This window comes from Anser cygnoides, chromosome 2 (assembly GCF_040182565.1).
Source record: "Anser cygnoides isolate HZ-2024a breed goose chromosome 2, Taihu_goose_T2T_genome, whole genome shotgun sequence".
In the NCBI taxonomy this organism is placed as follows: Eukaryota; Metazoa; Chordata; class Aves; order Anseriformes; family Anatidae; genus Anser; species Anser cygnoides.
In genome coordinates this window covers 48,088,730-48,111,238 of record NC_089874.1, presented here as the reverse complement: position 1 = coordinate 48,111,238, position 22,509 = coordinate 48,088,730, and the positions used below count along the sequence as shown (strand labels likewise).

Sequence of the window (22,509 nt, the reverse complement as noted above, 5' to 3'; positions counted from 1 at the left end):
GACAAGAGGCAATGGGCACAACCTGACACACAGTAGGTTCCCTCTGAACATCAGGAAGCACTATGTTACTGTGCAGGTGATGCCTCACTGGCACAGTGAGGTTGTGGAGTCTCCCTCTTTGGAGATACTCAAAAAGCATCTGGACATGGTCCTATGCAACTGATTATGATGGCCCTGCTTGAACAACGGCATTGGACCACGTGCCCTCCGGAAGCCCCTTCCAACCTCAACGATTCTGTGATTCTCTTTCTTCATGACGTGCCGTTTCCTCTTATGCATACCCTTCCATCAACATTTGTTTTAGTTCCTTAACTGGGAAAACTATGTTCTCCACATTTTTTGGGAGACAGCTGGGGGTGTCCTAAGATCTATGTGCTTAGACTGTACTCACGATTGCCAAGGAGCATGGTTAAGTACTGCATTGCTCACTCTGTTAGGAACTAGAATAAACATCACTATAGGATTCATACTGTTGAGAACAAGTGTGTATTCTAGGCCTGTGCAAGGTCCCAGCCTGGGCTTTCAGCTCTGCCTTTTGAATTGAGAATGGTGTTCAGCACATAAGAATGGCATTTCTTGAATGTAGCCTCTGCCACCACAGGCACAACAGCAAGATAAATCTCTATATGTGATTTAGGAATTGCTCTCTTGGGAAAGACCAGCTGCACTGTAAATTTTTCCATGATGGAGTTTATTCTCCTCTTGTGCCCATGATCCATTTTCTTTTTTTTTTTTTTCCATCCAGTTTGAATCCTGTCCAGTTTGAATCCAGCTGAAAACCTGAAAAGGCAGGGAGAAATAACAACCCCACTCCCCAACCCATATCACTGAGGCCGGATTCACACAGAGTGCATGGGCACACTGAAGAAATTTTAGTTGAGAGTAACCTCTGGAGGTCGTGTAGTCCAACCACTCATACAAGTAGATCAGCTCAGACATGAATTTGTCCTGAAATCTTATAAGGGCAGAGATTTGATATCATCTATGGGTGACCTGTTCCAGTGCTGCACCGTTAAGCTATTGAAGAGAGTTTTCTTGAAATTCAGTTTGAACCTTCCCAGTTAGTTTGCAACGTTGTTGTCTGCCATTACTAAGGCAAGTCTGGTTCCATGTTTGTTTGTATCTGAATAACAGTGCGCACATCACTTCTCTAATAACCAAATTAAACAATAAAACATTATAGAAAAGCAAAATCTTTCAGTATATTTTGTATTTAACTCTGAATGAAGAAACAAGAACAAATACAAAATATCAAATATTCATATGCAATCCAGAATATAGTTTAGGATCCCTATAAAAATATTTTAAAACTTTTTACATTTCAGGTTTAGGAAATTCCTAAAGTACATTGATGATAACTTCTTGGTACAGGTACTAAGACAGCTGATTCAGAAAGGAGCCCTCCTCCATTTATTACTTGTAAAAAGAGAGGGTCTCATGGGTGAAGTGGTGATTGGCAGATATCTTGGCCATAGTGACCATGAAGTAGTTGAGTTTAAAATCTTTGATGACAGGAGGAAAACTGCCAGCAAAACTTCAACCCTGGGTATAGGGGAAGTAGACTTTAGGCTTCTCAGGAACTAGTTAATAAGGTTTCTACTTTTGCAGTCCCTCAGTGCTGTTCACTTTTTAAGTACCACCTCTTACGAGCACAGGAACGGCAATTCCAAAATGTCAGAAGTCAAACAGGTGGGGAAGAAGGTTGGCTTAGTTGAGCAGGGATCTTTTTTTGGAGCTTAGGTGGGAAAAGAAATGTATGGCCACTGGAAGTGAGGTCAGGTGACGTGGGAGGACTACAGAGATGTTTTTTTGCCATTGTAGGGAGGTTATTCATAGCGTTTAATTATAATTGAAGCTGGCCACTACTGTGGAGGACAATAAAAAAAGTTTCTTAAAATATGTTAAGAGCAAAAGGAAGACCAGCAATAACATTGATCTGTTACTTGATGAAGATGGTCCCTCACAAATAGGAATGTAGACAAAGCAGAGCCATTTAAATGACTTCTTCACCTTTGCCTTTAACATTAATGATGGGCTATGGGATCCCTGGAACCCTGAACTGGAGGACCGTGACAGCAGGAATGATAAACTCCCAGCGGATGCTGAACTTGTGTGAGATTTGCTGCTTCAGCTGGATGCATGTAAGTCTATGGGGTCTGATAGGATTCATCCAAGGCCACTCAAAGAGCTGGCTGATGTCACTGTGAGACTAGAGCATTTGACTTATTAAGGGAAGATAAGAGAGTGAGAACTGTTTAGCCTCAAGAAGAAAAGGCTCAGAGTGGTCATATCAATGCATATACAATCCTGATAGGAGGGAGTAAAGTAGAGACAGACCCTTATCAGTGGTAGTCAATGAAAGGGCAAGAGGCAAAGGAAACAAACTGAAATGCAAGAAATTCCATTTCTACATCAGAAAAAAATGTTCTAGTGTAATGTTGATAGAACATTGTAAAGAAGCTGCTGTGGAGTCTCCAACCTTTAAGAAATTCTAAACCTACTGGCACCAATCAACTTGCTGTCATTGACTGTTTTAAGAAGAGATTTGGACAGGATAATCTTCAGAAGTCTCTTTCAGCCTTAGCTATTCTGTGAGTCTGTGAGAAGCATAAGACAAGTGAAAAATTTGCAAAATGAATAAAAATAATCCTTTTTCAAATGTATCAGAAGCAGGAAGCCAGGTCAACACACAATTAAGTTGTAAACTAAAGCAGAGAAAAATAAATGAAATTTTAAAAAGTAGTAATAGAATCTAGGCCTTGCTATCTGAAAAAAAAGAATATTAAACAAGAAATGTAAAGTGTATAAATCAAATAAATTTACCCTTATGGGAAGATGAGAAGGTGAAAGGACTTCTTGTGTCTCAGGAATGCTTTCATACTCTTGGATACTACCATTGCCACTGATGTCCCCTGAAGCCTGTGCAAAACCCAATGATAATAACATGTTCATAAAAATAAGAGGAAAAAAGTATGTTCTCCAAGGAATCAGCAACTTCAAAGTAGAAAAGACTTATCTTTATTTTTCCAAATTGGTGAAGCCTCAGTCTCATTATGATGTTAGCTTATTGCAATACTTAGGGTATTTCATGAATACAACCCTTCAGAAAATTGTAAAACACGGTTCATTTTCTCAAGCACGCTATAGAAAAAATAAAATAACGCTTTTTGAAAAATTACAGTTTTAGAGACTGTGTACTCAAAATAAGAGATTCCTACACACAGAGTTTTAAAAATTGCAGTATGTTGCCATGAAGAAATACTGTATTTAGTTTTATAAAAGATATCATGTGGCAACTGACTGTGAAATCTGTTATACTGGCACTGAGGATAGATGAAGTGTTTGTAAGAATACTCACATAAGGATCATCATCTTCACAATGGTCTTCAGTAGCTCTTGGATCAGATCTGATAATCAGATGTTGAATTGAACCCTACAGTACAAGGAAGTAATATTTTATGCATGAAGGTGAAAAATTATTATTATTATTATTATTACTATTAATAATAATAATAAAAACAACAACAACAAAAAACAACTTTGATATGACTTGCTTGGGAAATTACCTAAGGCCTGAAATTTTATGGTAATAAACTCAATTTTAAAATGTGAATAAATTGTAATGTTTTTTTTTTTCCATTATTTGGTTTATGTCTGTTTTGTACTTCTATTTAGAAGCACCATTCCTAGAATTTCCTTTTCTTTCCATAAAATCTGATTATAGTTATGTCCTTTTGTGTCTGGTAAACAGAGCTTTGGACACATGAATTCTCATGAGCCAGAGCAAAACAGCAACCGGCATAGAGAGTCATATGCTTAATTTGTGTGAATTGTTTCTATTCGAGACAAAGAGTTCTTGCTTGAGGGGTTATCAAAAATGTATTTGTTCTGCCCTAAAGTCATTGTGACATATGATGCATGAAGTATAAAAACAAAAGGGCATACATGTGACCTACAGAACACATCACAAATCATAGTACTGAAGCAATCAGTTGGATGTCTGAAATTTATGTATTCAATAGGGTATACAGAACAGCCTGTTTCAGTGGAAAACGCCTTAGAATGTAATCTGCTATGCATTCCTTTCTCCATATTTACAGAATTATTGGTGATAATCTCAGAAACTGATCATCACACATATTTTCCAGGTGGGGTACCAAAGTAATCTGATTTTCTTGAATGCTTCTCATTCCTGCTTACTAATCAGGCAGCCTCAATAGTCCAGTCAATCCAACTGTCTATAGAAAGGTAACACCAGCAGGCAGTTTTCCTACACATCCTTTTCTGCCACTTATTTGCTGCTAATCAATACATCCCTGTAATTTCTAAGTGCTTAGACTAGTCAGATAAATGATACAAGCACATTATCCTTGCTGTTTACCTGATGGAGCTCACAATCTGCCATTTGAACTTTGGAAAGAACATCCTGTTTTTCCAAAGCAAAGGATCTATTCAGTTTTGTGCTGCTGCTCTGCTAATTTATGGGAAGAGATATTGTTCTCACAAACTACTGTACAAGTTTTGAAGTACTGGAGAAATACATAAACAAGATAGAAAAGGTGTGATGTTTCCATTTTAGTTTGGTAATGAGTTAATCTCTTGCATAATGACCTTGTGGTAGTGTGTTAGGTCCATTCCATTTTTCTAGAGCACCTGATAAACTTCAAGTAATATATAAATCGTAGAAACAGCTTTATTTTCCAGCTATACTTTGATAAGATCACTCTCTTCTTGATATTTGGTGTGGAATGAACATGCCAAGCTAATAAGAGTTTAAAATGCAGAATTGTACTAAGGTATTATTCTCATAAATTAAACAAATGGATACGTTGAAATCTGACTTTCAGAAAAAGGCCATATAAATGCAAGTGATACATTTACTGTGAAATTCCTAGTACAAAAACCTAGCATTGAGCTCAACATCTGGATCATTTATAAATTTCTGACATTCTAGGAGCATTTTAAGTCAGAGTTTATATATCTGCATTAGCTGCGTATGGAAAATATAAGCTCTATACATTGTAACCATGATATAACCACTGTAAGCAGAATCTCTTGGTTAAAGTGTACATGTATACAATACTGAGATGTATATTTATCACATCGTACTCACTGTGAACTTTTCCAGTCCCGTGGCTCCTGCATTACCAACAAATATCCCAGAGTCAGAATCAAATACCAAGGCTCCAGCTGACCTCTGAAACGGAACTCTCTGATATTCTTCACAGTCCATGAACAAAGCAATATAATTTCCCTGAACAGTCACTGTAAACCTATTCCACCTGTTAGTCATCACTGGCACTTTAAATGAAGCAGCCTCTTGAGAGATACGGGAACCAGGCTCTGTGTAGTACATAATTATTCTCTGAGTGCTGTCATCAACTGGTGAAAGTCTCATTCCCAAGTAAATTGTTTTCTGGAAGGCATCTGTTATTGCAAATAGCACTCCTCCACGATCGCTGTTTGGTTTCACTGTAACTACGATAGCAAAATCTCTATAGAAAGACAGTGGTATTATAGCACTTGTCAATCGACCAATGTTGGCGTCTATACCAAAGCTGTATGCTGGAAACCCTCCGTAGCCGGTGACAAAGTAGACAGAAGGAGGGAGTGGAACTCCTATTAACTCTGTGAGATCAAGACTTCCTTTTGAGCCTCGTTCTGTAAAGTATGAGAGAAACAAACAAACAAACGTTATTATTCTTGAAGTGCACAGCCCATTTAATTCAAATCATTTAATAAAAACTTTAAAACCTGAAATGCTGTTTTAAAATACCAGTAACATACCACTACTACTTTAGGCCCGGTTCAGTTCTTAAACACATATAGCTTTAGCTACGTGTTTGCACCTTTGTCCTTTGACTAACTGAGGTTACTCATATGCTAAATGCTCATGTGCTTCTGACAAAAAAAGTACTTCCTACAAAAGACATCACTTTTGTTGGCTATAAACTGCAAAGAAATCTTCTGCAAGTGCTTGCAGAGTAGATTCAGTGAAGAATAAACAACCTCCTGTTTTCGCAAATTAGCTGAGATCTGTTATCCTCTCAATCAAAAAAGAGAGCAAGAATTCTCTATAAACAGTACGATACAGTTACACAAAACCAGGTTAAAAGTTGCAGTGAGTTTACGTCAGTCCTTGCGATTAGCCCTGCTTCTAAAACAGACCTCAGTTTTTATGTCCTTTTTCTCAAATTTATTTCCTTAGTTTCACTGTGTATATAAGAGCAGTCAAAACCCATCATCAGTCAAAATTCAGTTTTGAAATGAGAAAGTTTCTGCTCCAGCAAGCACACAGAAGTAAACGTGTAAAAAAATGTAAAAAGAGTAAAAAATCTCTGCCAAACATGCCCAGAAAGAAAATTCCTGGAAATGTAGTAGCAATGATAAGAGCAAATTATCTACACCCAATTTTAACTAAAGCCTTGCAAAGGTACACTTCCCTCCCTCCCTCCCTCCCTTCCTCCCTCCCTCCCTCCCTCCCTCGCTTCCTTCCTTCCTTCCTTCCTTCCTTCCTTCCTTCCTTCCTTCCTTCCTTCCTTCCTTCCTTCTTTTTCTATCTTCCCATCTTCCTATCTTCTTCTTGCCTTACCTTGCCTTGCCTCACCTTTAATACCAACTTAAAGGTTGCTGTTTGGACTAGAGTCTGGATCTATACAAAGACTAGTAATTGTAAACCTGAAACATTCCGACACCTGGAGAAGAATATTTGTATTTCTTTTTGTATAATAAAGCTCATATAAAACATGGTCCCTGCTTCCAGCTGATACACTACATTTTCACAGAACCTAACTTCTATGGTGGTTAAAGTATATTAGCATATGGGCTTTAGGAAACCTACAACAACAGAGTCAAAGACAACAGGATTACAGATAAGGAGGCTGTTTTTCTGTGTCCTTTCACCCTCAATTTCAGTATATCAGAAGCAGAGTTCAAAAAGCAGGGCTGTTAGGCCTTACACAGACAGAATTATCTCTTATCCCTGGTTTAAAACATACAATTCCAAAGGCTCACATTTGGAAAAAAAAAAAAAAGAAAGAAGAAAGAAGGAAAGAAAGAGAGAAAAGACCAATGCAGAAGGACTTGAACTGCTGAAGGATAGCTGGGGGTTCAAAATGGACATGGCATGGAATAAACAGGAGCAGTGAGGGATCTATCTGATTCAGTGCAAGGCAGTAGGAAAAAAAAAAAGGAAAAAAAAAAAAGAGAAAAGTCTAGGTTTGAATAACTTGACAATTTCTTTAGAAACACAGAAATTCAGCACTGAAACTGGTTTTCTAGTGTCTCTGCACTCAGAACAATGCAAAGTTGCCATTTTATCCAGCCTTTTTCAGATGTAGCATGTGTGTATGAAAGTATGAGCTGGCATTCTGGGACATCCACCGTCCTAAAGATAACTGGACAAAGCTAAACTGTATAAGGATTACAGAATGTGCATTGAATATTGCAGTTGTCCAAAAGTATGCATCTGTGACAAGCTTGGTCACTGACTTTATGGAATGAAAATTGTGTGTGATGTAAATATGTAAATTACATAAACTGATATGGTGATGCCATTGCCAGCTTGAGGTACACTCTTTAATTATTGCAAGGGTGCAGAAATTTTACATTTCACCACTAGGCAGCGATACAGCACTTCATAAATCAGATTAGAGCTTCAGTTTAGGAGAGGAGAGCTTTACTTATGGATAACCAATGCCAGTGTCTGCTGTATGTGCTATTTCACAACATCGAAGCTAGTTTATGCTTAATTTCCATTATGTTCAAAATGGATATGAATTATTACCCTGTTGTTTTTGTTTCACGATAACCTTGGAAATCAGACAAAATACAATTAACTAAGTCTGCTGTGTATTTTCATGGGTAAAAATGACATTGCTTTTCTCATTTTCTCTTTCTCTTTTTATCTCCTGAATTTTAAGGGAGCAAATCATTGCAAGGCCATGACCAATGTGGCCATTGACCATGACCAATGCCTTCATTACCAAAATGTAATATTTTTCTAAGATAATGAGGACAATTCTCTTTTAAAGTACTGGGAGAGACATCTGACGCTTTTGCAGACTTAGTTGTATGTGTCAGCAGAGACTCTCTGCACAAATGAGGAAAACCAGACACCTATTTAAAGATACTGAATGTAGTCTGGCACACTGGCCTGGATCTAAATTCTCAACCCGTATAAAAGGATTTAATGGGAAGCCAGGACAGAGAACACTTACTTAGAATCTCCTATTGTTGTTCTTGCTCTTCTTTGCTAGCTCTCTATTGCACTACAAGATTCTGTCCTTGGATCAATGGTGTGAGTAAGACCATATGAGCACTGTATGAAAATTATAAAACTACACGCAGAAATGTTACTTCCCTTCTCACACCTCCCACACTACATCTCTTAGCTCAGTCAAACCCAACACTCAAGGGCAAACATTACCCCAAATGTACGGAAAAGCTGCCTGCAGGCAATCTCTGAATGGGAGGTGAGAGAAACAAATAGCTGACATATTTGTATTTTCTACATTCTGGTCCAATCTCTGTGTGATGAAGGCTCATATATGAATAGTATATCATCTCAGGTTTAGGTGAAACTTTTCTGCAACCTTCCAGTAATCTGAGAATGGAAATTCTGCTTAATCCCAGGTCAGGTTAGATCAGAACATCAGAACAGAAAAATAAAAATATTGCAATAAATTTTGTTGGTATTGTTATTGTTATTTAAATCAAGGGCTATGGACCCAGTCACATAATGAAAACAGGATTGTTTATGCATCATCAACTGTTGGATTTTACTTTGAGACCTGATGGACAGTATTCCTCTCTCAGATGACTAAACTATCCATTCTTTCATGTTAAGCAACAGAAAGCACTGCTTTGTTACTGAAGTCTTTTCAGATCCTAAATAGGGAGCTTTATTTTATTTATTTTTTATTTTTTTTTTCCTGTAATCTGGGAGCATTTCTTCCATAAATGTTCTTCAGTTATGTGCCTGGTATTTATTACTGATTTTTATTCTTCTGTGTAGTCATCCTCTCATCATTCATTCTTTGTACTTCTCATATTTCCTCTACACCATGGGATTAAGTATATATTAGATATTAAAAGGGGCTGGGATTCAGAAAAGTGGAAAATTAATTGTGAGGTAGAGGGTATGGGAACAGTAAAATCTAAAATTATGTTTTATTTTGGACATTAATGTTTCTTACAGCTAAATCATTTTATAACTTAAGTACACTATTAAAAATGTAGAACAACAACAACAAAAATACAGCTAGTGTAATCCTATTTCTTCCATCTTTCTTTTTCCAGGAATTTCATTTCCCAAGAGCTACCTTACACTACATTTATTTCTTGGTGTAAATCACATATACTTTTATTATGTGTACACTTTCATATTTCTCCAGAGTATGCACTGAATGGGTTAAACAAAGTACCTTAAAAATGTAATTTTTGTTATAAAAAGTTCTGGGTTAAAATCCTGGCTGAAGTCCTAACTGAAAGACCATGTTTTAAATTGACTCGTTAGAAGAAATAATCCCACAGCCCACTGCTAGTGCTAGCCTATGGCCACAGCTTTCAGAGTCAGAAACTGTACACACAAGTGCAGTTTGCAGCAACATACTCTACTGCTGTCGCAAATTTAGTCAGGGAGCAGTAGGACCAAACCCACTAAAAGTTGTTTGAGACACACTTCTGTCAAAAAGCTTTCACCTCCTTGTCCATTCGTATTTTTCTCTATTTATATGTTGTATATTTCTCTATTATATCAGTTTTCTAAATGTTGACCAGCTTCACCTGTCATAGGTTTCACATTACTACTTAGAAGCCCAAGAAGGCTGGAAAGGAAATAAATGTACAGGTCAAGGGCCGCTTTTCATATCAGGACAGGTTTCTTTCTGTAATGCTCCCTTAACAACAGATCACAATTACTGAAGGAAAAATATTTTCATCTTGCTTACAATGTCAGCTAGTTTTAAAGTTTTGTTAATTTAGTTAAAACTTCTCCTGACACTTTAGACTAAACTAAACAGAAAAACACCTCTGTGCGGGAGTCTGTCAGCTCTGTAGGAGGAGAATCTTCTATAACCTGCTGGGTGTGGAAAACAAGCTGGTTACTTTTGTTTTCACTCCAGTGGAAGGAAAAATTCAGTAGCCACCTAAATAAGAAACTGCTGTGAGCAGCAGTGTTGCTGAAGCCACGTTTTGACTAGTTTTTTGTCTTGTCATTGGATTCTGTTGTTGTGAAAAGGTAAGCACTCACTGAGGCTTTTTCAGGGTTTAAGCATCTTATGCAAATTTACTGCTTCTCCAAACAGTCCCTCTCTTAGTGAGGATATGAATAAGGTTTTGCACACTTACTCTGTTTCTGTTCCTTAAGACTTTGAACTAAATGGCCATCAGGCCTCAGTATCGTTGTCAGTTTTTGATGTATACTATCTCAGACTCAAAGCAGTCTCAGAAATCATTGCACAGCCACATGCTACAATTACATATGCATCGTTTCCTTGTGAAAACAGTTCAAACTCAATGCATCACTGTAGTACATGCCTACAGCTCTTCTCTTGAATGCAGATACAGTCGGTTCTTTCTTAAATTCAGTGGATTAACTGGTTTTACTACTTACAAACTACACTGCTGACCTTGCACATTATCCTATGCAATGGTGGACTGACTCTGATTTTAGCTATGTGACTTCATAAACAAGTATAACAAATATTTTACAAAACAGATACTGAGATTATTGTTATCTTCATTAATGAGAGCTCAAGAATTTTCTTCAGAAGAAAAATGAAATAAAAGAGAAGTCTATTTGAACTTAGTATAAAACATATTAATGGGATGCTGGATACAGATATTTCAGACTTCACAGTCATAGAGAGGAGGAAAAATAGCGTAGTGCCTTTACATTCAGTTGCTTTCAGATTTTCACAGGCTCATACATTACATTATTCATGTCTGGGGGACTTTATTTGCAACCAGAAATACTACAAGTTTAGAATAAATCTTCACTTGTAGACCTGTACCGGCCTCAATGCTAGCTTTGTCAGATAACTCTGAAGAGGGCAATACATTCATAAAAAGTTCTACAAACAAAGTTTATCATAATTTCTGATCTTCTCCCCACACTTTTCACTGAAAAAATACCATGAGGCACTAAAGCCTGCAGATTTTTTCCTGTGGACTTTATCAGGGATAGCTGAAATGCTGCTTTGCTTGTGAGGTATTGTTTTGTGCTGATCCATACCAGTTCAGTTCCTTAAAACACAAAAAGTAGACGTTTATGATGCTTGTTATCTGTGACTAATCAATATATAATCTGTTAAAGACATACTTATTCCATTTTTGTTCATTTACTCAACACAAGAAAAAAAAATTATTATGCTGGGAACAGGAAAAAAGCCCTGTAACTAAGTGGTTAATGTGTGCTTTGTGATCCAAAAAGATACCATGCAGAAAAGGACCATATTATGAGATGTATTTTTTTATGCAGCTGAAGGACAGAAACCTTTCTTCATAATATAGCTACATGCAGGCATGTATCCCTGCCTCTGGCTCCATGCATTCCTTATCTGCCCTCATCAAATGACCAAACATGCAGTCTCAAACAGCAGCTTGAGAAATCCAAAACACTTTTTTTTTCTTTTTTTTCTTTTTTTCTCTGATTCACAGCTACATCTCCTTTGCATTTTTTCCAGGGAAATATGACAGGAACAGCATGACAACATTAGAAATGCCATACAGATCAGATATTTCATTACAGCAGTTCATTATTTTAATCAGATCATAGTACATAAATGAGATTTTATGGCTACCAAAGCTAGAGTTACCTATCTATGACATTTTTGATCACTGCCTGGTGACTAAATTGTTTAGAGCAGATTATAAGGTAGATAATAATTAAGATAATTGACTGAAAGTGAAATAGTAGATGATACATTTTCCAACTTGCTAACATTTACTTTAACAATTCTACTATTGTTGATTACTGAACTAATTCTTTTGTCTCTGCAATGTATTGCCACTCAGGAACAGATCTCCATGGCTTCTCCACAACATGGAATAATCATTAGGTCACATCTAGAAAAGCCAAGTTGTCTGTTATATTTTATTCAAGATTTGAAGTTATATGACCAAAACAAAGCAAAATAAAAAACAAAACCAAAACCAACCAACCAACCAAAACCCACAAAGAATATATTATGTTTTGCACATGTATGGCCAAAAATAACTTAATTTCTTCAAGAATACATATTGAATAGCAGAAATCTCATTTTTAGTGAATGTTATATTTTTAATTAACTCAAATATTGTTTGATCCAGGATCCGAAAAAGACAGAAAGGTAAAAGTAGCATACAGTAGTTATTCTGAAGTCCATATGCTTGACACACATTTGAAAGTGTTTCCGAGTTTTCTCAACTGCACGCCAAACCAAACTTGAAGGACATACTTGATTTGCCTCTGTTTCCAATATTTATAAATCCACGTAACGTATACTTGCTTCCTCCTTTTAAAAAATAGTTCACAAAACCTAACATTTTTGCCCTTCTGGATTGAATGTCGTAAGTTACTTTCTCAAGGCTTTTGTCTTTGCGCCAACATGAAGAAAAAGTAACATCTTCAGAATTTATTGCATTTTTGTTAATTCTTATTTCAACTGAATATTTATAAAATAAAAAAGAAGTAAAACATAATAAAAAGAAAAAAATATATAATTGATTTGGCTTTGATTACAGGCTTTGCTCTTTTTTCTGTCTGAACCATCAGTCTTATTGTAAGACAATACTGATTTCTGGTATTACCAGTTTCACTAGTGGTAACCACAGGAGTGTGTTATGAAGGCCTGATAGCTACAGATGGGTCCTGCCTTTCTCAAAGGGGGAAACAGATCCTAGCCCAGGATCCAGAAGACCTCATTGGGCTTTAAACAAGGTATGGAGCGGGAATGGGATGAAATGGGGCTCGATAGAGATGAGCCTGGGGGAGAAATGCCAAGGAAAGCTTGGATATGGTACTTTGGGGCATTGTTTTATTGGGTAGTATTGATGGTAGGGGGACGGTTGGACCAGATGATCTTTTCCAACCTTAATGATTCTATGTTCAGGTTCATCCCCTGAAAGCCAAACAATAAGACTCATGATGGCTCTCAGTGAACTACTCTGTACACAAAAGGCAGCAGTAGCAAAGAATATTCAAGTAATAGCAGAACTGTCTTGTGATAAGTTAAACCTGAAACAGTTCTTAAAATTGAGGAGGAAAGATCAGTTTTAAGTTGTTTTATTGAGTCTCAAAATCTCTGTAGTTTTTTGAAAAACAAAGTAAGGTAACATTTTCAGATGCGCTGAATTATGGTAGTTCTGCTGCTTTCAGTACTGCTGTGATAATTTTATACAATATAGTAGCTATCCCCAATACCCAAACTGAGACTTTGCAAATGTAGTTTGCAAATATGGTTAATGGTAGAGCCAAATTTGTTTTCATCAGTTATTTCATCGCTCTGTTTTCTATATGCTAAGTATTTTTCATAAAAATATAAATTACAATTCTACGTGAGCATTGTAGTTAAAGTAGAAGATATAGCCAGAACATTGAAATACACAACACAGAGATAAAAAGTATCAATTCCCTTACACCCTCTCTAAGAATGTCACTTGTTCATAAAAATTAACTTCTTTGTGAGCCTGTTCAATTCCCAGTGGTCTACTTGGCAGTTGTGTTGCTTGATTTGGAACAACACTAAGGAACTAGTTGATACAGCCTGTGGTGTTCTGTGTAGGGCTTTTAATGTTATTTTAAAGTAAGGAAAATAATCACTAAATGAGTTTGGCTTATAGAATGTAACTGCAGAACTTCAGACTCAACAGGACAAGACATTTATCTTGGATCTGACAGTATGTCTCTTTCAATAACTGGAATTTTGTGGTTTTGTTACATGACCACATAAAACCTGAGTCACATAGATGTTAATGTATGTGGCCACACCCTCATTTCTGGTAGGTGGACATCTACGGTGACCTGAAGTGAACTGGAGAATTCTGTTAAGTACAGAATAAAGACAGGTTTTTAAAACAGAGTGCATATATATCCAGAGTTGTGTCCGAGGCAAGTGGTCTGTGCCTTCTCAAAGGGAACCAGCCGAAACATACACATTCTGACCTGCAGAAAAAAACAGCATTCACGAGAAACATCAGCTGACACTAATTTTATCCTCCCATGTTACTTTATAACTTTCCGTAGTTAATAGTAACTGCTACTAATTAGTAGAAGTAATAGGTACTTAGTAATATTGTTCAAGGCAGCTGTCAATAACAATCTTCTAATGAAGCAGTGTCATGTATATTATATATTTGCACAGGAAACGTGACTGGAATAAGAAGTTTGGGTCATTTGAAGCCTCGTATATCTCTACCTATTAGATGCAATTTTCTCAACCAAGCTTCAAGGACCTGACACACAGGACCAAGAGACAGGATTACAACAGATGGTCAAGTCTAAGTCTACCTTTACAGTTCCTCCACCCTTTACCTCCATCCAGAACTGATTCTAACAGTACAACAACTGTACAACAGAGGAGTTGTAAAATCAACAATTGTAAGAGCTAGGGATTAACTCTGGAAAAAAAATAAAATTCAAGCACCACATTTTGCAGAAAAGAAAGTTAAATTCTTAAGAGAGAAAAAAGATTAAAAGGGATCCAAATAGGTCACATAACAATATATATTAAAAATAATCTCATATATATTAAGAAGTATCAGTGAATAGATTCTAAACTCTTTCTCCTATTTTTTAATATCCCTTCATTACAAGATGTCTTTCACAGTGAAGAGAGCCACTGATTGACTTCCAACTTGGCCATTTTCTTTTCCACAAAATATGTCACTAAAGAGTCTGAGTCAAAAAAACAAGGACTGGATAACACATGCTGTGTTAACTGCCAGAGAGCTTAAGTAGTTAACTATGAGAGCAGGGTGATGCACCAAAAGCCTATAACCCTGTATTCTGTTCTCCACCAGTGCTGTTGAAATAAATATATAAATGTATACTTTGTTTTTTAATTGAACTTACCCAGTTTTGTCTAATAATAATATATATATGTATTTTTTTCTGAGACTACATGATCCAAAATGCCCAAGTACGAAGAATTCATTCAACTTATGCAACCACCATGGAATTTCTATAAACATTAATACAATACATGGTAATTTTCTTCATTTCCTTTCTTCCCTCTCCCCTTTCCCCATTTCTTCCTGGACAAGAGCTGCTTCTATGCTTCTATGATTCTATGCTTAGTCTAGTTTTGAAGCAGTTGAAGTGTTTGCTAATGGCAGACCTTATACTATTTGATCCGGCTTTGTTTTTCTATATAACTGTGGTGGTTTTACTCAGCTGGGCAGATGAACTCCAACTACAACTGCTCTCTTACTCCCTCACCTCAAAGGGGAAGGGGGGAGAAAATATTATGAAAAGGGCTCAAGGGTTGAATTAAGGACAGGAAAATCACTCAGCAATTATCATCACAGGCAAAACAGACAGTGTAGGGAGATTAATGTAACTTACTGCCTATTACTAACAGACTAGAGTGGGGAGAACTAAAAACAAACTAGGAACACCTTCCCCCCATCCACCCTCATCTACGTCCTATCCCTGAGTGGCACAGGGGAATTGGGAATGGGGGCTGCGGTCAGTCTGTAACACTTCGCCTCCGCCACTCCTTCATGGTCACTCCCTGCCCCTGCTCCAGTGTGGAGTCCCTGCCACGGGATGCTGTCTTTCCCAAACTGATCCTGTGTGGCCTTCCCACAGGCAGCAGCTCTTCAAGACCTGCTCCCACATGGCTCCATACCACGGGGTCCATCCCCCAGGAGCAAACTGCTCCAGCACGGGTCCCCCACGGGCGGCAGTTCCCCCCAGACCCCCTGCTCCTATGTGGGCTCCTCTCCACGGGCTGCAGCTCTGGCTCAGGACCTTCTCCTGCGGGGGCTCTCCATGGGCTGCAGCATGCAGATCTGCTCCACCATGGTACATTGTGGGCTGCACTGGGACAACCTGCTCCACCACAGTCCTCTCCATAGGCTGCAGGGCAGCTATAGCACCTGGAGCAACTCCTTCACTGACTTTTGGTGTCTTCAGTGCTGTTTCTCACTCCTCACTCTCTCAGCTGCTGTTGCACAGCAGTATTTTTCCCTTTCTTGAATCTGCTAAACAGATTAAATTCTATAAACAATGCCAGTGTTTTCTGCGTAGGGACAAGTTAAGAAAAATGCCAGGTATGGTTATTTGTTTATTTCCAAACCATATTTTGATATTACTTTGAAAATTGTTTAATATCAAAAGATTATCTTTAGTTCACACAGCCCAACTTTTTAGTGGAATTATAAGTCCTTCATCCTGATCTGAGGATTGTGTCCTTAATGCTGAAATTAATCAACTTAACTGAAAGACTTTCAGTCCTTTCTTTCAATTTCTTTTCTGCTGAAAACTGTCATACCTATTCAAGTCCACAGAAGACTTATACATGATACAGACTACCCCATCATTCCCCATCATTTATATATTCATATAGTAGGAATATTTCCAGAGCTCAATCTCTTTAATGAACTAAACATTCTCTATTACAGAAAAGAAACAGAATGTGTCATTTCAGCTTTTGCCAGTTTAGAGCTAGGGAAAGCTAAATTGAAACTGTATTTGAATACTTGTGTCATATTTCTACATAATTTCCAAGAGGATCCCAAGGTGAGAAACGAAGCAGATTTAGAATGCCTAAACACGATTCTTCTCCACATTTGATTTCATCTCTTTATGTTTTCATCATAAAGACAGTTGTGCTCTTGATGAGTAGTGTTAAAATTTCTTTCTAAATTTTCATTTTAAAGATGAATGGAATGAGTGGGAATTTATTGCTTAGTTTTGGAATCATATTCACTCCTGACAAAATATGTTGTAACTCTCAAAATGAAGCCCAGCAAGATACCATCTACTAAATATATAATTTAAATGTTAAATACCTCAGACAGCATCATTTCTAAAATATAGCTACTATATATATATTTTTTTTTTTCAAAATGCACATTGCGAGACTGTTTTCTCTATATACACTGATCTGGTGGCTACCTTTCTTTTTCTAGCTTCCTACATTCTGTAGGAATTTCTTTCATTCCATAAGTTTATCAATGGAGTTACTGTTTGAATTACAGTGGTGTGGATTCACAGTTTGTGAAAGACGTTTTTCTAAGTGCAGGCCTGTAAAAAAACACTACCAGTGCCATGTTTTAATATATATATATTTTTTTTGCACAGCTCCACTTCATTTATCCCCAGCATGCTAAAGGTTATGAGAGGCCATAAAGAGTGAAACTATTTTAGATTCACATTTTAATAACTCTCATATTTTTATGCACAGATTTTGCAAACCAGATTTAGAACTCAGAACTGCCAGAATTCTGTGCTTATTTATCATATTCCCCACATATGCTCTGGACAACAAATTGTTTTCTAACACTGCTGGAAATAGTACATAATAAAGGATTATCTGATTAAAATATAATATTATATAAAAATAATCCCTTAAAATAGCTACTTCATTTATGTATCTAAAACATTAGTGTCCTAGTTGTGGCTGGGATAGAGTTAATATTCTTCATAGTGGCTGGTATGTGCCTTGTTTTGGATTTAGGAGAAAGATAATGTTGATACACACTGATGTTCTAGTTGTTACAAAGCAGTGCTTACATTAAGCTAGAGACTTTTCAGCTTTTTGTGCTGCCCTGTCAGTGAGGAGGCCGGGGATACACAAGAAGCTGGGAGAGGACAGAGACAGGACAGCTGGCCCAAAATGGCCAAAGGGATATTTCATACCATAAGACATCATGTGAGACAATAAAAACTGTGAGGGTTGGCCAGAGGGGGATGGCTGCTCAGGGACTGGCTGGGCATCAGTCAGAGGAGTGGTGAGCAATTGCATTGTGAAACATTTGTTTTATATATATTTATATAATTATTATTGTCATTATTGTTATTTTCCCTTCATGTTTCTATCCCACTAAACTCTCTCTATCTCAACCCACGAGTTTTTACTTTTTTTTTTTATTATTTTTTTGTTCCAATTCTGTCCCCTAACCCACTCGGGGTTGTTGGTGGTGCGGAGCAAACAGCTGTGTGGTGCTTAGCTGCCTGCTGGCTTAAGCCACAACAACTAGCAAGTTTAATTTTCATTCCTTTCTCTTCAGTGCATGCAGAAGAGAATCAAAGAATCACAGAATGGTTGAGGTTGGAAGGGATCTCTGGAGGTCATCTGTTCCAACCCCCTTGCTCAAGCAGGGACACCTAAAGCAGGTTGCCCAGGAACATGTCCAGATGGCTTTTGAATATCTCATGAGAGAGGCTCTGTAACCATTCTTTACAACCTGTGCCAGTGCTCAGTCAACCACACAGTAAAAAATTGCTTCCTGATGTTTAGACAGAATCTCTTGTGTTCCAGTCTGTGTCCATTGTCTCTTGTCCAGTCACTGGGCACCACTGAAAATAGCCTGCCCCAATCCTCTCTTTAGGTATTTATACACATTGATAAGATCTCTCCTGACCCTTGTTTTCTCCTGGCTGAACAGTCCCAGCTATATGAGCCTCTCCTCATAGGAGAGGTGCTCCAGTCCCTTGATTGTCTTGGTGGCCCTCCACTGGACAATCTTTCCACATTTTCCAGTGTGTCCCTCCACATCTTTCCAATGTGTCCTTGTCTCTTTCCCAGGTGGGGGAAACTGAACATAGTACTCCAGGTGTGGTCTCACAAATTCTGAGTAAAGGTGAAGAATCAATTGTTGTGACCTGCTGGTGCTACTTTGCCTTATGCAGCCAAGAATGCCATTAGCCTTCTTAGCAACAAGAGCACACTGCTTAATTGTGTTCGGCTTGGTGTCTATCAGACTCCTAGATCCTATTCTGCAAAGCTGTTTTCCAGCTGAGTAGCCCTCAGCATGAGCTGATGCCTGGAGTTGTTCTTCCCCAGGCACAAGACTCTACACTTCTGGCTGTACGTCATAAGAATTTTGTCAGCCCACCTCTCCAGCCTGTCAAGGTCCATCTGGTCAGTCAGCCACTCCGCACACTTTCATGTTATATGAAATTGTCAGTGTTGCTTGCAAGGTGATCTTCACAAGAAACATGAAGTTTTGCTTTAAGTTGCCATGCTACAGGCAATGCCAGGTATGTCAACTAGTTAGAAATATTAAAAGATTTATCTCCGTAGAGGTACACCACAACTAGGAAGTTCCAGACTTACCAGACAAAGCCAAAGCTGATCTTCAAAGTTCCTTCCCTTCAAACTTGCATTTCTATGCTTTTGTTTTACAGGTGGACACTAATCTCTTTTAGCTGTCATTATTTATTGATGCTTTACTGTGAATATTACCAGCATTGCAAGGTATCTCGAAAGTAACAAGTCTGCCTTGAAAATTCAAGGCCATATTGTGTGAACTTTTATGCATGCACCTGAAGTCAGAACCTGTTCCACTGACTTCCTCTCAGCACTAACAAGCCTTTAGAAAAATCTTGGAGAAGGGCAAGAGTGGTAGACGTTATCTCATTTAAAAAGGTCACTTTATATATATATATATAAAAGTACATGAAGGCAAGAAGGTTGTTTAAGCAGCAAATGCTACTAAAACAAGTTGAGTAGGAGCTGCAGTGTGTACAGAGAAAGGAAGATGGATTTCAGGCTCTTGGAGTGAAAGAGTGAAACAGTGGCAGAGAAATGTCTGGCATTAATTTTCTGGTAATAATCAATACTACAAATACCTAAATGTTAGCTAACAAAAGTCATACTGATAGATAGCATTAGATGCCCCAGAAGTAGATCTGATGACTAAAGGATTATTTGTTTAAAATCAAAAGACAAAGCACCTTTGTATTGAGGAGTTATTAAAACAAAATTTTTTTGGACACACATAGGTTTGTTGTCCATCTCTGCAAGAGAGTAATAGCAGATCTATCCATTACTGTCCATCTTACTGAAATTAATTATCAAGTCCTTATATATTCTTTGATCTGACTAATTGGGAAATTAGACTTTGGGAAATCAGACTTTTACACCATCATTCAACATAAAGTCTATGGTAAGGATCATAGGTTGAAAAATATTTCCTGTCTAACAGACAGGGTTTGGATTTTTTTGTTTGTTTTGGTTTGTTTTTTGTTTTTGATGATTAACATGCTTCATATAGCTGTAAATTTTAACAGAACTCCTACTAATATAGTCAAGAACACCATGCAAAAGGAAATCATGCCAGACACTAATAGTCTTAATGTTAACATTCATGAATAGCACTGTATTAGAAGGATGGTGGGGTAAAATTTTGCCTTTATCTTTTAAAGTAACATTTCTTAACAAGAAACTCACTTGTATTGACCATACTAAATGATACAGTAATGTGTTTTTGTTTTGTTTTGTTGGTTGGTTGGTTTTCCTGATTTATAAGACATCTAAGAAATAATATTGCAGAAATACAGTACCAAAGACGTCAGAATATAAATTCTTGTCACCTGTAACAGAAAATGTAAAAATGAACATGTGACAAAGTGAATACTGTATAAAATGTCCCCCAAAACTCTAGAAGTTTAAGTCCTTGCTATTGCAAGGTTGAAGGTTGAAGGCAATACGGAAAGACTTTGGAGGAAGGCAAAAAGAGAAATGAGGTAAATGTTGCAAAAAGAAATTTTATAATATGTTACCTTAACCTAGCAACTCCCAGCAGAAGCTCTGTAAAATCTTGCTGAAAAATCTGCAAAGTATTATTCCACACAAGTCATGATATTATGATATTTGGGCTACTTTTGCATTTTAAGCATATGCTGTTGTTTTTAAAAAGCAAACAGTGAGCCTAGAAACTATACTGCATAACTACCTGACAACAGGAAGACTGTGGAAAATGTCAGCCCACTGCTGAATGGGAAAGGTGCCCTGGTGACAAAGGATACAGAGAAGGCAGAGTTGCTGAATGCCTTTTTTGCTTCAATCTTTACTGCTAAGACCAGCCCTCAGGAATCTCAGACCCTGGAGACAAGAAAGGAAGACTTTCCCTGGGTTGAGGAGGATTGTGTCAGAGATCATCTAAGCAAACCTGACATCCACAAATCCATGGGCCCTGATGGAATGCACCCATGGGTGATGAGGCAGCTGGCCGATGTTATTGCTAGGCCACTCTCCATCATCTTTGAAAGGTTGTGGAGAACAGGAGAGGCGTCTGAAGACTGGAAGAAAGCCAGTGTCACACCAGTCTTAAAGGGCAAGAAGGAGGACCCAGGCAACTACAGGCCAGTCAGACTCACCTCCATCCCTGGAAAGATGATGAAGCAGCTCTTCCTGGAGGTCATCTCCAAGCATGTGGAGGATAAGAAGGTGATCAGGAGTAGTCAGAATGGATTCACCAAGCGGAAATTATGCTTAACCAATCTGATAGCCTTCTATGGTGAGATGACTAGCTGGGTAGATGAGGGGAGAGCAGTGGATGTGGTCTACCTTGACTTCAGCAAGGCTTTTGACACTGTCTCCCATAACATCTTCATAGGCAAGCTTGGGAAGTGTGGCCTAGATGAGTGGACGGTGAGGGGGATTGATAACTGGCTGAACGGCAGAGCTCAGAGGGGTGTGCTTAGTGGTGAAGAGTCTAGTTGGAGGCCTGTAGCTAGCAGTGTCCCCCAGGGGTCAATACTGGGTCCAGTGTTGTTCTACTTATTTATCAACGACTTGGACAATGGAGTGGAGTGCACCCTCACCAGTTTTGCTGATGACACAAAGCTCAGAGGAGTGGCTGATACCAGAGGGATGTACTGCCATTCAGAGGGATCTCGACAGGCTGGAGGGTTGGGCTGAGAGGAACCTCATGAGGTTCAACAAGGGCAACTGCAGGGTCCTGCACCTCAGGAGGAATAACTCATAACATCAGCTCTCAGTTCTGCATTTCACATTTCCAATATAAATCACCTAAGAGAGACAGAGAGAAGTAATCTTATATACTTCTCATTGTCTTCATGCTTAGTTTTACCTAGCCACAAGGAATCATTTAGTTGGCAAACTTAACGAGTTAAAGTTTTATTACAGATAATAGAAACAGAAAAAAAATCAGACTGATCAAATCTAGGTCACTTTTGATGTTTATGAAGTTCATAATTTAAGACATTTTTTTTTCTACTTTCTTACACAAAACCTAAACTTTCATCAGGACTTCTGAAAAGAAAATTTTGCACCAAAATTTTGCTTTACAGCTGTTATATTCAATACCAGCAGTTCTTATAAGGCTCCTAGCCATTTCAAGAATTTGTCTTCACCACACTAGGAAATCCGTATTTATCTATGAAACTCATAGCAACTTTTAAAGGGCATTGAAAGTCAAGCCAACAAACATCTTTTGAACAGTGACTTGATCCCAGTGTCTACTGAATATTGGCAATCTTGGAACTTTGGCAGAAACAGAAAATATATGATTGCTGGATGCAAGGTCAGGTTTCGCAGGCAGATTAAAGAG

General features: G+C 37.9%; 1 protein-coding gene across 2 annotated transcripts in view; it reads right to left on the bottom strand.

Annotated features, from left to right (window-relative positions):
- The window catches only part of COL15A1 (collagen type XV alpha 1 chain), a 125,252-nt gene that overhangs the window by 82,818 nt on the left and 19,925 nt on the right, over positions 1-22,509 (bottom strand). For both annotated transcript variants that reach the window (XR_010829262.1, XM_048075834.2), the window contains exons 3-5: positions 5,114-5,661; positions 3,359-3,433; positions 2,824-2,919 (exon numbers count right to left, since the gene is read on the bottom strand). Coding sequence is in view for 1 of the 2 variants with exons in the window: in XM_048075834.2 (XP_047931791.2) it covers positions 2,824-2,919; positions 3,359-3,433; positions 5,114-5,661 (719 nt within the window). In the remaining variant the exon portion in view is untranslated. The remainder of the gene's footprint in view (positions 1-2,823; positions 2,920-3,358; positions 3,434-5,113; positions 5,662-22,509) is intronic.